This window comes from Vipera ursinii (genome assembly GCF_947247035.1).
Source record: "Vipera ursinii genome assembly, chromosome: 2".
NCBI classification, from domain to species: Eukaryota; Metazoa; Chordata; class Lepidosauria; order Squamata; family Viperidae; genus Vipera; species Vipera ursinii.
Window position 1 is genome coordinate 73,762,799 of NC_139513.1, and position 14,005 is coordinate 73,776,803.

The following is a 14,005-nucleotide window of genomic DNA, read 5'->3' on the forward strand; positions in this document are numbered from 1 at the left end:
TTACTTAAGGAGGCATTAGCCCACTGCTCCACCAAGGCTCTTATCATGAGTATCGTGGCATGTTATTAACATGTATGTGTGTGTGTATACTCACAGAGAGAGAGAGAGTGAGTGAAACAGAGAGCAGTGAAATTAGTTACAATACTCTAATGTCCTTTTGGTTACATAGGTGCCAGTAATTTTCATTAAACAGTATACCAATATTTGGTGTTATTTCTGGGTTGATATGTTTTTCCCCCTCCTCTCCAAGAATGTATCTGGGACCAGAGAATCCTAGAAACCCATCCCAGAGCTGCCCAAATACCCCTATGGGTTTTCTGCTGCCTCCTTGCTGAACAGAGAGATCATTGACCCTATTTCTTGTTCATGTTTCTCCTCTCCTCTATGCTTCCTGTCTGGTAGAGTCCTGCTGCCTTTCTAGCAGAGAAATCTTCCTTGTATCCTTGCTTGCTTATTCACTCCTGGTCTTTCTTGGGAATGAGCCAGTCTTGGCAGAAAGTCCTTCATTGTGGGAGGATCAAGCTTAGTACTCATCCTTCCTCTCCTTAGACAGTCCCAGGAGCTTGGCTAGTCCTTGTCTTCCTCCTGCTCTGCCCAGAAAGCCCAGTGCCATCTAGTACCCAGTTCCCAGAGACTCTTGCTGATTGTGGTGAGAGTCCTTGGGCACTAATTGTGGTAAACCAGCTGCCCAGGCTCCCCTCTTGTCAGGAGGTTATCAGAGTGAACCAAAGTGAACTGTGAGGCTTTGCTATAAGTTTGTATGGGGAACTCAGTGCTTCTCTTTTGCCAGCAGCATCAGAGCTCACAGAGTATCATTGTAGACTGCCTAACATGGCTTGGGTAAGATTGAGGCCCCTGTATTAAGTGGGATTCAGACTTGATTCAGCACAAATAAAATTCAGCAAGGCCATGCAAAGGGCCAGGCTGCTTGGAGGATTCTTTCTTTCTTTCTTTCTTTCTTTCTTTCTTTCTTTCTTTCTTTCTTTCTTTCTTTCTTTCTTTCTTTCTTTCTTTCTTTCTTTCTTCTCTTCCTTCCTTCCTTCCTTCCTTCCTTCCTTCCTTCCTTCCTTCCTTCCTTTTTCTTTCTTTCAAGGGGACAGAAGTGTCCTTCCAATGGGTTCTAGTTCCTCCCGCCCAAAAACGATTCATTTTACTTAGATCACTGTCACTTGCTTCAAAATGTTGGAAAAACCACCTGATTGTAGAATAGAAAGTGACTATCTCTGATCACAGTCCAGTGTGGTTGGAGATTGATAAGGAAAGAGGAGATAGACGCTCATGGCGCGTAAATGAGAATTTGTTTAGAAATCAGAGAAATGTGGAAGAATGCAAACAGCGGATGAAGGATTTTTTTGAGATGAATATGAATAAGGGTACCTCTATGGATATGGTTTGGGATGCTAGCAAGGCCTATATGAGAGGGGTGTTGATATATATGAATAATAGACATAGACGTGCAGTGGAAACTAGAAGGAAAGAACTGGAGAATGAAATAAAGGAAAAAGAAAAGGCTTTGATTTTGAACCCAGAGGAGGTGAAGATCAAGGAGGCTATTAGACTGTTAAGAGGACAATTTGATAAATTAATGGCTGATCAAGTGGCGACCAATCTGCGGTTTGCTAGGCATAATACTTTTTGCAATGCTAATAAACCAGGCAGATGGTTAGCTTATAGACTGAGGAAAAAACAAAGGGCATCTAATATAGATAAGATTGAGTATAAAGGAAGGGTTGTGTATCAACAGAATCTTATTAAGGATGCCTTTGTGGATTTTTACTCGAAATTATATACTAAAGAGGACATTAATGCAAAAGATATTGATACGTATCTGGAGAAGGCTAGCATCCCGGTTCTTACGCAAGTACAAAAAGAGGGGATTAATCAACTGATTAGAATAGAAAGTGACTTCACGTCACTTTCATAGCTCTTGTGGGATTTTTAATACAGAATGGTGGTGTTGTAGCCAGTTACTTTCTACTTAAGTTACAAATGCTCAGAATATTTGGGAAATGACCAAATACTATATATAGTATGGCATATTCTGATGTTTGTGAATTTTTTTTTAATCTCTTTTTTGTCTGGAGTGAGGCAGGGTTATTTTCTGTTGCTGTTCCAGATGGAACAATAGCTGAGGAGTGGAAGGGACTGAATTATGTCTTCATTATATTTCTATTAGTCGACTGGAAGGACAGTATAGATTGGTGTATTGTGTTTTCTGCATTTGGAGGCCTACAGGAAAGGAAAGGATCTGCTCCACTCTGCTTTGGGATTGATTTGGAGAGGAGGAATGGTACCTTTGGGAAGCGCCCATGAAACCTCATCCTCCAAACAGAAGTATAGCCTTGCTGCCTGCAAATTTCTTCACGGTCAAAAGTGGCCTAGGGCAGTTGTTGCCAAACAGGTGCTTAGTTTTAAACTGCATGCACAATACACAGCAGAGCGCTGCTTGCTCGGAGCGTGTGTAACTTTGGGAGTGCAGGCACTGAAAAGGTATTTTGGGAAAAATGAAACTCAAGGAAGGAAGGAAGCAGCAGAACAAGAGTATTTTTTTCCTAAGGGAATTAAACTGATGTCACTGCCCTGAAACTGATGCTAAATAAGTGCTGATGGATGAAATATGAAGAGTGTTGTGGAGGTTAATGGTGTTAGAATTAACATTTTAGCAATATTTTGCCTGCAGGGAACACTTTTGAATGAACAAAAGGAATGAGATGGAAAAATTGACTAGCATGGAGTAACGGCATTATAATAAGACTGTTTTTGACTAGGAATGGAAGGGGGGTTCTCACTCATCTCCCTAGAGTTCCTACCACATGTTAGGATGACTCTCTTTTTTTATAGATTTCTTCAGCAGGCAGAAGAGGAAGATCCCTAAACTTCAGCTCCCTTATACCAAACAGTCTGGAAAGTGCTGGAAACTTCAGCAGTGCCATGACACAGAAATGTAAGCACCAGCAACTTCATACAACAAAACTCTGAAAGAAATGGCTACAGCCGCAGATGCCCCATTCTTCCTGTCAGGTCACAAAAGTAGAAGAGAGGGGGAACAAGGCAGGGCTCTTGCACTGACCACTGCTCCTTTGTCCAGGCAATCACCTGTTTGTGGACTCCTCTCTGCCAGACTTGGCTGTAGGACTCATGTTGCTGGCTGGATCTCTGACTGTACTGTGCACCTGTCTTATGATGTTGGTCAAACTGCTGAACTCTGTGCTCAAAGGCCAGGTGGCCAGCACTATCCAGAAGGTCATTAACACAGGTAGGCTCATAGACTGGTTCTTTCTCACTAGACTGGAGATTTTTTGGGTCAAAAAGTTTAGATGTCAGGCCTCTGAAGGGCACCAAGTTCTTGTAGTAGAGTCCACCTGTGTGAATCCTCATCTCTCCTTGCTGTTTCTGACATTACACTGGTTTGGGCAGATCTTCCATCACCATTTGGATGGGCCACCGGTTACTTTGCCATGCTTGTTGGTGCTGGGATGACGTTTGTAATGCAAAGTAGCTCTGTCTTCACTTCAGCAATTACCCCTCTCATAGGTAAGTCCCTTATATCTTCCCTTCCCCCCACAATCCCAGGAGCAAGTTCAAGGTGGAGAGACTGTTTTGTACAAAAGAAACTCAGGATAAGATTTACTGTAAATTTTTAGCCCCATGCAAGAGGAGAAGAGAAGCACCAATCTGCTAACAATGTTTCTTAGCTGCATCTGTCTCATTCCCCACGGCAGGAGAAAGTCAACCTGGGGTTTAAGGGTGTAGCTCAGATATGTCAAACACAAGGCCCGGGGGCCGGATCCGGCCCACAAAGTGGTTTCATGTGGCCCGCGAAGCCATCCTGGAAACAGTGACGGAATGGCCCCCACTGCCTTGGCCCCGGGCCCGGCCAGCCGGGAGCCAATGTACAATTTCATGGTGGTCATCTATGCTGAAATACATTCAGTCTTAGCTCCACAAGGCTGTCTGGAAACAGCGAGGGACTGGTCCATGCCGTGTCGGCACTGCCCCCTGGGCGCAGGCTGGGGAGGTATCACCCTTTGTGCCATATGCACTCCAACCACACCCACCCAGTAGGCCATGCCCACCCTGGCCACTCACCCCCCACACACATATACACCCGAGGGCAACCGCAATGCTGATGCGGCCCTCAATGAAATTGAGTTTGACACCCCTGCTGCTCCGGAATATATGGAATAAATAAGCAAGATGTTACTATCACACTTAAATGGGACATAATGCTGTGATGATGGTTTGAAGCACCCTGTAGCTATCTCAGAAATTACTGAGATACAAGATGCTGTGTCTATATTCACATAACATATTTAGCCAGATGAGTTAAAGTTCTAGCAGCAACAACCTTGATAAGTGATCAGTTTGGTGATTTTTCAAAATGGCTTAACACGAGTGCAAGTCCATCTTCCTTGGACTGTGGCTCAGAATATACCTCATAGAAACATGGAAGGAATAGCCCATGTTAGTCTAATCTTCTCCTTCGTACGGGATGCAAAGCCAGGTAGTTTATTCAGTAACCTGGTTAAATGAGTTAACTGAACAGGGACAGTGAGTAATTGGACTCATCTTCAGGAAATCTGCTTTTGTGGAATAAGGACGGCTCCCTTAGTGTGTATTGTGTGTGCCTTTAGTGTGTATTGTGGGGAAGGAAGTTGTTTTCTGACCAGCTGCTCTTTTCTTTTGTGGGACAGGTCTTGGGGTGATTAGCTTAGAACGTGCGTATCCCCTCACCCTTGGTTCTAACATCGGAACTACAACCACGGCTATCCTAGCAGCCCTGGCCAGTCCGGGGGATAAATTGGCCAGTGCCTTGCAGGTGAGGAGATGCCCTCTTTCTATTCTGTTGAACTAGAGATGATGGCTTAGGACAATATATTTCCCAGCCTAAGGATTTCTTTACGTGCCCCTAAGCACTGCTGTTCCCACCCTTTATCAAAGAAAAGCCAGGAAGGAAACAGAAATGGTAAAGCAGAGAGGCACAAGCAAGAATCAGAAGTGAAAGGGATACTAGGTTCCTTTCCCTGCTCTCCCCCCAAACCCAGTGCACGGTGTGCATTTCTTCCCAATGTTGCACCCAAGAGAATTGCTGTGCTTCTGGTTTCCCTTCTCAGATTGCTCTCTGCCACTTCTTCTTCAACATCTCTGGGATTTTGCTGTGGTATCCCCTGCCTTGTACTCGCCTCCCAATCCGCATGGCTGAAGCATTAGGTGAGCGGACAGCCAAGTATCGCTGGTTTGCTGTCTTCTACCTGATTATCTGCTTCCTCTTGTTGCCGTCGCTGGTTTTTGGACTCTCGGTGGCAGGATGGCAGGCGCTGGTAGGAGTGGGAGCTCCGTTCCTGATTCTTCTAGCTTGTGTGGCCATTATCAACATCATGCAGTCCCAAAGCCCTGATCGTCTGCCCAGGTGGCTTCAGAATTGGGACTTCTTGCCATACTGGCTTCATTCTTTGGAGCCCTTGGATGGGCTAATGACCAGAGCCGCAGCGTGTTGTGCTGTTCATTGCTCGGGTACCCGAGAGGAATATAAAAAGAAATCACCAGGAGTTAAGGTCAGAAGAGGCTTGCCGAAGCCTTCTGTTGTCTTTTTAGAGAAATGGTCCCCACCACCAAGACTCTCACCCCAGCTGAATATCCTGCCAGTGCAACATGCTAGCCGCCTGTGATTTGTGCTAGAACACAGCTCTGTTGTGGCCTGCAGGCAGTGGGGCTCAGTAGACAAGCAATAATATAAAGAAAAAGCACAACAAGAAACGGCATCAGTGCAAATACTGGAGTTTGTGCTGATGGCTGCCCTCATCACTGGAGCTCTGTCACTGCCACGTGTGTATGCCAGCCAATTTAGGTTCATGTCTCATTGGGCAGAGCTTTTCATAGGAAATGTGCCTATAACTAGCATTTGATAATCACTGTGCATATCATTTTGTTATGAACATCAACGAATGAGTGCAAAGTAATCAGTGTACTTACATACAATGCAGGAGAGTTTATAGTGCTTATAGTCCAGCAGAACCCTCAGTGTTGGGATTTAGCCGGTTGGCACCACTTCGGCAGAACCGGTAGCTACTTTTTTGTTGCCCAGAACCAGAACGGACTTCCAGAAGCAGCATCCACACAGAGAACCGGTTGTTCACATATTTGAATTCCACCACTGAGAACCCCTATTCTCGATTGCCCGTAGCATCCATGTAACAGGAGTTCCATATATTCAGAAGTTATTTTTTAGCAGAATTGTAGGTCTCCCTGAGTAGTGTTGTCTCAGTGTACAACACATTTGCAGAATTACACATAATGGTGCTTAGAAGATTTTTCCCTTTTAACTTGACAAACAGATCCTTCAGATATTTGATGACAACTCACATCATCCCAAATTCATATATGTGCTAATTGAAACTGGTGAGAATTGAAAGTAAAAACCATCTAAAGGTTGTTTGAACCTGTAAGAGCATTAACTCCATTTTATAGTATTGTCTTAATAGATGGTGACCATCAGATTCTTTATGAGCAAGAAAGTAATAGATAGAAATAGTCCCTATAGTAATAATTTTGGAATCACTAAGAAACAGATGCTACATTTGCACTGCTTATATTTCTGCTAGGTAGTTATAGATCACTTCAGTTTGGGTTCCAGAAAAATTATAGAAATAGAACTGGGGAGACATTTGTTTCTGTACCTTTCACTGTATAATTATTCTCATAATTTTCATTATTTCAGTGAAAATCCAGATTGTGAAGGATTTGATGTGTATTATTTATAAAATGTGACACTATATTCTTTTGGCTGCTGCTGAATCTCAGCTGAGTTGAACCAATGCTATTATGCAGATCAGCAACCAGCAGTCTAAGATAGGAGCCATTTCCTTTGATTTTTAAGTTTTTAGGAATAGAAAATCCTATGTTAACAGAGAATCTGATCACATAAGAAAATGCTTTGGAGGGGAGGGAGTGAATGTACCCCATTAGCAGAATCTGAATTCTGTAGTTTGGTGCAGATCCTGAACATGGTTTGAATTAGGAGTGCAGCCACCACTTTGGATGTTTTGTTTGCTTTTTTTAAAAAAAAATTGCAAGCAGCAGCAAACTTTCTAATCTTCCCTGGATCTCCTCCATATCTCATGTTCACATATATTTTACAATTATGTCACCAGAATGTGCACTGTGTCACTTCTACCTTTGCATTAGCACACAATCCCAGGACACCTTGTGTTTCTGCTTCTGTCAAGTTTGAATGTGCAGAGTTTCTTTCAGATGTGTGTCCCCTGTTGCATAATTTGAGCATCGAGGTGTGTTTCTAAGTCACTACTTCAAAAATAAAATTCACTGATAAATCTGTTCTTTAAGTGAACTAGAATATTACAGTATATAATTTTCTACTTCTTGAATGATGAGGAATAGCATTACTTTTTGGAGAAGGAAGTACACTGGACTTTTTTGGGCCAATTCAGGCATAAATAGAAATCATTGTTACTCAGTATATTTATACACTGCAGCAGTGCTTTTTTTGTAAAAGAAAAAGGTGCCGGAACTCACACATGTCATACAACCTGCCTTGCCTACCCTACAAGGTTCCATCCAAAAAAGGTGCCAGAACTCCGTTCTGAGCATTCTATGACAAAAAAAGCCCTGCACTGCAGTGTTCGATTTCCAAACTTCTCTTTCTTTTTTACCTAATGAGAAGATCAAGCTTTTCTTTCTTGTTAACCACAATTCTTAGACGTCCCAACTCAAGGAACTGACATTTGTTTTTATATCATGGGTTTTGAATGCAATGCTTGTGGCTGGTATTGTGCTTATCCAGCCATATTGTGAAACCCATTCCATAATTTACAGGGAGTTCTCAACTTAAGACCACAATTGAGTCCAAAATTTCTGGTAATAAGCAAGACAGTTGTTAAGTAGATTTTGCCCCATTTTATGACTTTTCTTGCCACGGTCGTTAAGTGACTCTGGTTTCCCCATTGACTTTGCTTGTCAGAAGGGCGCAAAAAGTGATCACATGACCCTGGGATGCTGCAGCCATCATAAATACATGCTGGTTGCCAAGCATCTAAATTTTGATCACATGACCATGGGGATGCTCCAACGGTTGCAAGTGTGAAAAATGATCATAAGTCACTTTTTTTCAGTACTTCAAATGGTAACACTAAACAAATTGTTGCAAGTCGAGGACTACCTGTATTGTTGTACGAGTGGCTGGAACAATATCATTTTGAAAAAAATGCCCCAAAAGGCAAAATCCTACCCCATGTAATTGGGCAGCAAAATCTTCGATAGTGTCTTTTCATTTATTCCCACCAGTATTCAAACATACGAAGGTGTGTTATTCCAATAAGTGAACTTAAGGGAGAAATACATTTCCCTGCCCAAAAGCAACAGTGGGAAGAAACCTTCAGTGAAGATTTTTGAACAAACCAATCCCTTGGCATAATTGGACAATTATCTGTCTTCTTCTCCTTTCCAGGGAAAGGGAAAACAGGGTCCTTGAAAATTGGGGATATAAAGCAGACATGCCTGGGGCTGTCTTGTATCATATGTGCACAGATTCTGCAGCAGATTCCAGCTTTCTGCATGCCCCATAAAACCTCTGGACATGCTCTGGACAGGCCTGAGCATGAAAAATACAAATGTGCAGATCCTTTCATGACGATGATCAATCATGCCTCCAAATTTTACAAGGGCAATAAATTAACAATGTATTGAAGTAATAAAAAACCAGAAATGGGCTGTTGAAGATACTCCTTTTCTAGAAACACAGTGTCCAAATTAAGATAAAAATCTGTATAACTTTAACTATCTCTAAAGATATTTTACCCACCAGGTAAAACAAATACATCTTTTAAAAACAAGGAACCTCTAAATAACTGATAGTTATGTGTGGTCCTTCCTAAACATCTGAAATCAGCTCAAGGTTCCTAAACTTTATGGTGTGGTGAACTCATAAAACAATACGCATGTGCGAACGCACAAATTAAACAAATGATTTTATTGGGTTAGAGTTGGGCAATAAATAACAGTACCACTTACTCTTAATAATTACATGTATACATAGCAAAGGTTTCCAAACTTTGCGGCACCATAACTCTGTATTTTGGGTTTCTGCAGACAAATCAGGCAAAACTCAGAGCAAAATCTTGACAGTAACTTCCACTGTGCCTGAGCAAGCCTAGTCAGGTTTCAGAAAATTGTGATTTCCTCTACATGGCTTGCAACTGTCTCTTCTACACCTTGTAGTCCTGACCCACATTTGGGAACCCCTGAGTTGGTCCATATTTATCATCACAGTGATCTAGAAATAATCCCAAAGAATGTTTTTTTCGTGAAAAACCACCATCGTTAGTGAAACGTGTCTCAAAGATTCTTCTGAGAAACAAAGAAGATGGCAGTATTCTGTGATCATTACACCATCATTTTTTGTGGGTTTATGCACAAAAGTAGGATTCTTCCAAATCCACACCTTAGACAGTCTTGTGAATTGCTTGTAGGTCTTTTCTGGGCAAATCCGGTATTTAATATAGCATGGGAATAATTCCCTGAGATTATTTATTTATTTATTTATTTATTTATTTATTTATTTATTTATTTATTTATTTATTTATTTATTTATTTATTTATTTATTTATGGGATTTATATCCCGCCCTATCTCCCGAAGGACTCAGGGCGGCTAACAACAAAACATATATTAAGTACAGAAATTAAGATAAAAATAAAATTAAAATCATCTGTGCAATAAATTAAAATTAAAAATTAAAAATAAATTAAAAATTGTAAATATAATTAAAATGCCTGTCAGTCCAGGTCAGCCAGGTGGAAAAGGAGTGTTTTGAGGCCGCGGCGAAAGGACTGGAGATTTTGGGTCATTCGAAGCTCAGGGAGGAGCTGATTCCATAGGACTGGCGCTCCCACAGAGAAGGCCCTCCCCCTGGGGGTCGCCAGCCGACATTGCCTAGCTGATGGTACCCCGAGGAGGCCTTCTCTGTGTGAGCGTACTGGGCGATGGGAATTCGTTCCCGGCAGCAGATGGTCCTGCAAGTATCCCGGGCCTAAGCCATGTAGGGCTTTAAAGGTAAGTACCAGCACCTTAAATCCCACCCGCAGGTCAACCGGTAGCCAATGCAGCTCACGCAGGAGGGGTGTAATATGGGAGTATCGGGGTGCTCCCATCACTACCCGTGCAGCTGCACTCTGCACCAGCTGAAGCCTCCAGGTGGTCTTCAAGGGCAGCCCCATGTAGAGGGCATTACAGTAGTCTATACGGGAGGTAACGAGTGCGTGGGTGACTGTACGTAGGGTATCTCGGTCCAGAAAGGGGCGCAATTGGTATATTAGGCGAATCTGGGCAATTTGCATTGCTAATGCCCAGCCTGGATATGAGAAAGAAACTGCATTGCTATAAATGGTTCCTGTTATGTACTGGGCTCTCGTGATACACCACGTGGGTTGCTGGAGCAGCTAACGGCTCTCCAGCAACCCAGACTGCCAGTCTCCTGTGCTGCAATTGGCTATCCCCAGGTGGCAATAGTTGATTCAAACCTATTGGCTGCTGCCTAGGGGCTAGACTATATATTGCGGCTGGTTGCAGCTTTTGCCTCAGTACAGTTCCAGCAAGAATAAAAGTATGAGTTATCCTGTGCTCAGCTTCGTGTCTTCATTCCTGCACCAAAGAACCCACTATTTAACAGTGGCGACGAGGGTGGGATCCTGATTCACTGACTAAGAGCTGAAGTCCATGAGGGAAAGGCAGCACACGCCGGAGGGAAGAGGCATTTCCCCCCCTCTCTCAAGGCCGGCTAGCAGCTACACTAGTGGCCTCATGCGCAGTGGATGCATTCCCTGAGCCTAGAAGCAGGATCCGAAGATCGCAGGAACCAGAAGGAAGAATGTCAAAGGTTGGCAAATTAAGAGAATTCGACGTGAAACACCCGGAGGAATGGCCATCTTATCTCTTGCAAGTAGAAAACTACTTCAGAGCCAATCAGATCACAGAAGAAGGACTGAAGGCTGCTACGCTACTTTGCGTGTGCGGCCCAGCAACCTTTGATTTGGCTGAGAATCTTTTCGCGCCGACACCAATCGAAGCGGTCTCCTACGCAGATCTAAAAAAGAAGCTAACAGGGCACTTCCAGCCCAAGACATCTGAGATGGCTTGGCGGTTCAAGTTCGACCAGAGAGTGCAGCTACCCAGGAGGACAGCTTCGGAGTTCATTGTGGGCCTAAGACAGGCCGCACGCCTATGCAAGTTCTCAAATTTAGAAGAACGACGAAGAGACCGGCTCGTTTGTGGCCTTCGGGACAGAACACTTCAGCAGAGACTATTTGCTAGACCCAATTTAATGTTTTCTGAAACACAGGACGAGGTGATGGCCACCAAAGCCGCCGGGGGTGCAGTGCAGACAGTTCAGCCCACCAAACCTTCAAAAGCCAAAGAATCAGTCCATCTTGAGGTTGCCAAATGCACCGGAGAATCATCAGAGGAAGAAGAACCTGAAATCAACCGACTCCAAAAGCAACCCAACGCGCAACACCGCAACAGCCACCAGTGAGAGGACGATTACAGGACAGTTCTCTTACCAAGATGTAAGGGGTGCGGCGGCAGCCATCTTTGCGCCAATTTCAGATTTCGTTTGGCCATGTGTAGAGCTTGTGGAAGGACAGGCCACATCGCGTTGGTTTGCAGAGCCTGTCAGAGAAACCGGCAACCCAAACACCAGTCAGAAGAACCAACTAGGAGAGGTACTAGGGCCCAGGGTCCAGTTAGTGTGGGATTCTTCAGAAGCCGTAGAAGCGTATGCCACACCAGGGCTTGACACCCCTTCAAACCCAAACTTAAGCTCTTGGTAGAGCTACAAGGAGTTCCATGTAAGATAGAATTAGACTCCGGCTCTGCAGTCTCAATTATTTCTCAAGACACTTTTAACTTCGTGTGTAGGCGCAGTAACAATTGGGCTAAACTAAGACCCTCAGATATAATTTTAACAGATTTTCAAAATGCTTATGTTAAAGTGAAGGGAGAAGCCACCTTGTTGGTAAAGTTTAAAGGGTTTTTGAGGCACCTGGATGTAATAGTAGTTGGGGGCCAGAGAACGTGTCTCATTGGACTTGATTGGTTTGATGCCTTAGGTATTCAGATTACTGGTATAAACTGAACACAAACTGCAGACCTCATGTCAGTGTGTGAGGAATACGCGGATGTTTTTGACTCAACCCTAGGTACATACATAGGCCCGCCTATCTCATTTAAGTTAGATCCCAGCGTAGTCCCAATCAGGGTTAAGCCTCGCAGGGTCCCCTTTGCCTTAAAACATAAAATTGATTCCGAAATCGATAAGCTTGTAGAACAGGGCATGTTACAGCCTGTTGATGGTGGGGAGTGGGAAACTCCTATAGTCACTCCACTTAAAGCCAATGGGTAAATTCGCATTTGTGCTGACTATAAATGCACGTTAAATAAGGCCCTCAAGCAACACGCTTACCTGGTCCCAGTGGTCAACCATATTTTAGCCTCCTTGCAAGGAGGTACTATTTTTGCTAAACTTGATTTAGCACAGGACTATCAGCAATTGCCAGTTGATGAGGCCACAGCCCCGGCTCAAACGATCATGACTCACAGAGGGGCATTCAAGATTAAACGCTTACAGTTTGGAGTCAGTGTTGCACCGGGTATTTTCCAGGGGATCATGGAGCGTATTCTCAAGGGTATTCATGGTGTCTGCCTTTATTTTGATGATGTTCTTATTGCAGGGGAATCCCCAGAAGTGTTGGCCAGAAGGCTCAGGGCTGTTTTGCAGAGGCTTCGTGAAGCAGGCCTCAAAACAAAACAAAACAAAACAAAAAGAACAAGTGTAGTATTGGGGTTTCTTCAATAGAATTCCTGGGTTTCCGCATTGATGCCAACGGCATTCACCCTGCTGATTCTAAAGTGAAGGCCATTAAAATGGCTCCTAGACCCAAATCAAAAGGAGAGCTACAAGCATTCTTGGGTCTCCTAAATTTCTACCACACATTTCTACCTCATAAGGCAGCAATAGCAGAGCCCCTCCACAGGCTTCTAGACAAGAAAGCTCCATGGAAATGGACTAAGTTACATGAAAAAAGTTTTTAGGACTTAAAAGCACTATTGTCAGAAAAGTCCACTGTAACTCATTACATAGAGTCTAAACCTGTATGACTTGCATGTGATGCATCTCCCTATGGGGTGGGGGCAGTTTTAAGCCACATAGAGAAAAATGGGAAACAGGTCCCTATAGCATTTTACACAAGGACTTTGTCCTCTGCTGAGCGCAACTATGCTCAGATTGACAAAGAAGCCCCGGCCATCGTTGCTGGAATAAAAAATTTTTCATGATTATTTATATGGCAGGAATTTCACAGTCTACACTGACCACAAACCTCTGTTGAGACTGTTCACAACAGACAAACAAATGCCCCACATACTATCTCCAAGAATGTTGAGATGGACTATTTTCCTATCTCACGGGTCGGCAACCCACAGCTCTGGAGCCGCATGCGGCTCTTTGAGCCGTCTCCTGCGGCTCCCAGCCGCCCGGTGTGCGCACACCTCTTCGAACGGGCAGTGGTGCACGCACACCTCTCCGAATGGGCGGAGGTGCGCGTGCACCTCTCCAAACCTTTGGAGAGGTGCGCACGCGCCTCTTGGAACGGGCAGTGGCGCCGCCCATCCGGAAAGCTGCTCTCAGCCCATCCGGAAGAGTAACGAAGAAACGCAGCCGGAACATGAGCTGAGTTTCCAGGAAAAAAGTTTATTGCGAATACTAACAGCAAACAATGATCCGAAAGAAAGCGAAGTCAGCGTTGGCTGCTACCTGCAACCAATGCTGCTATATACCCTGCCACCGCCACCGCCCACCCCACCCAACCACACCCAACCATGCCCACCCCCTTTTACCACCCCACCCTTCCGTGGCAATGTCTCCTGCCCCACCCCTGCCTCCCAATGCCGTCCGGCTGTCGGGTAAGCTCCCTTGTGCTTCGGGACCACCCCCA

General features: G+C 44.1%; 1 protein-coding gene across 1 annotated transcript in view; it reads left to right on the forward strand.

Moving 5' to 3' along the window:
- Window positions 1-5,669, forward strand: part of SLC34A1 (solute carrier family 34 member 1) — a gene marked incomplete at both ends in the record, with an annotated part of 28,427 nt that extends 22,758 nt beyond the window's left edge. The window contains 5 exons of the mRNA XM_083351097.1: window positions 2,842-2,944; window positions 3,089-3,256; window positions 3,418-3,534; window positions 4,695-4,819; window positions 5,115-5,669. Of these exons, the coding sequence (XP_083207223.1) occupies window positions 2,842-2,944; window positions 3,089-3,256; window positions 3,418-3,534; window positions 4,695-4,819; window positions 5,115-5,669 (1,068 nt within the window). The remainder of the gene's footprint in view (window positions 1-2,841; window positions 2,945-3,088; window positions 3,257-3,417; window positions 3,535-4,694; window positions 4,820-5,114) is intronic.
- Window positions 5,670-14,005: the final 8,336 nt, after the last annotated feature.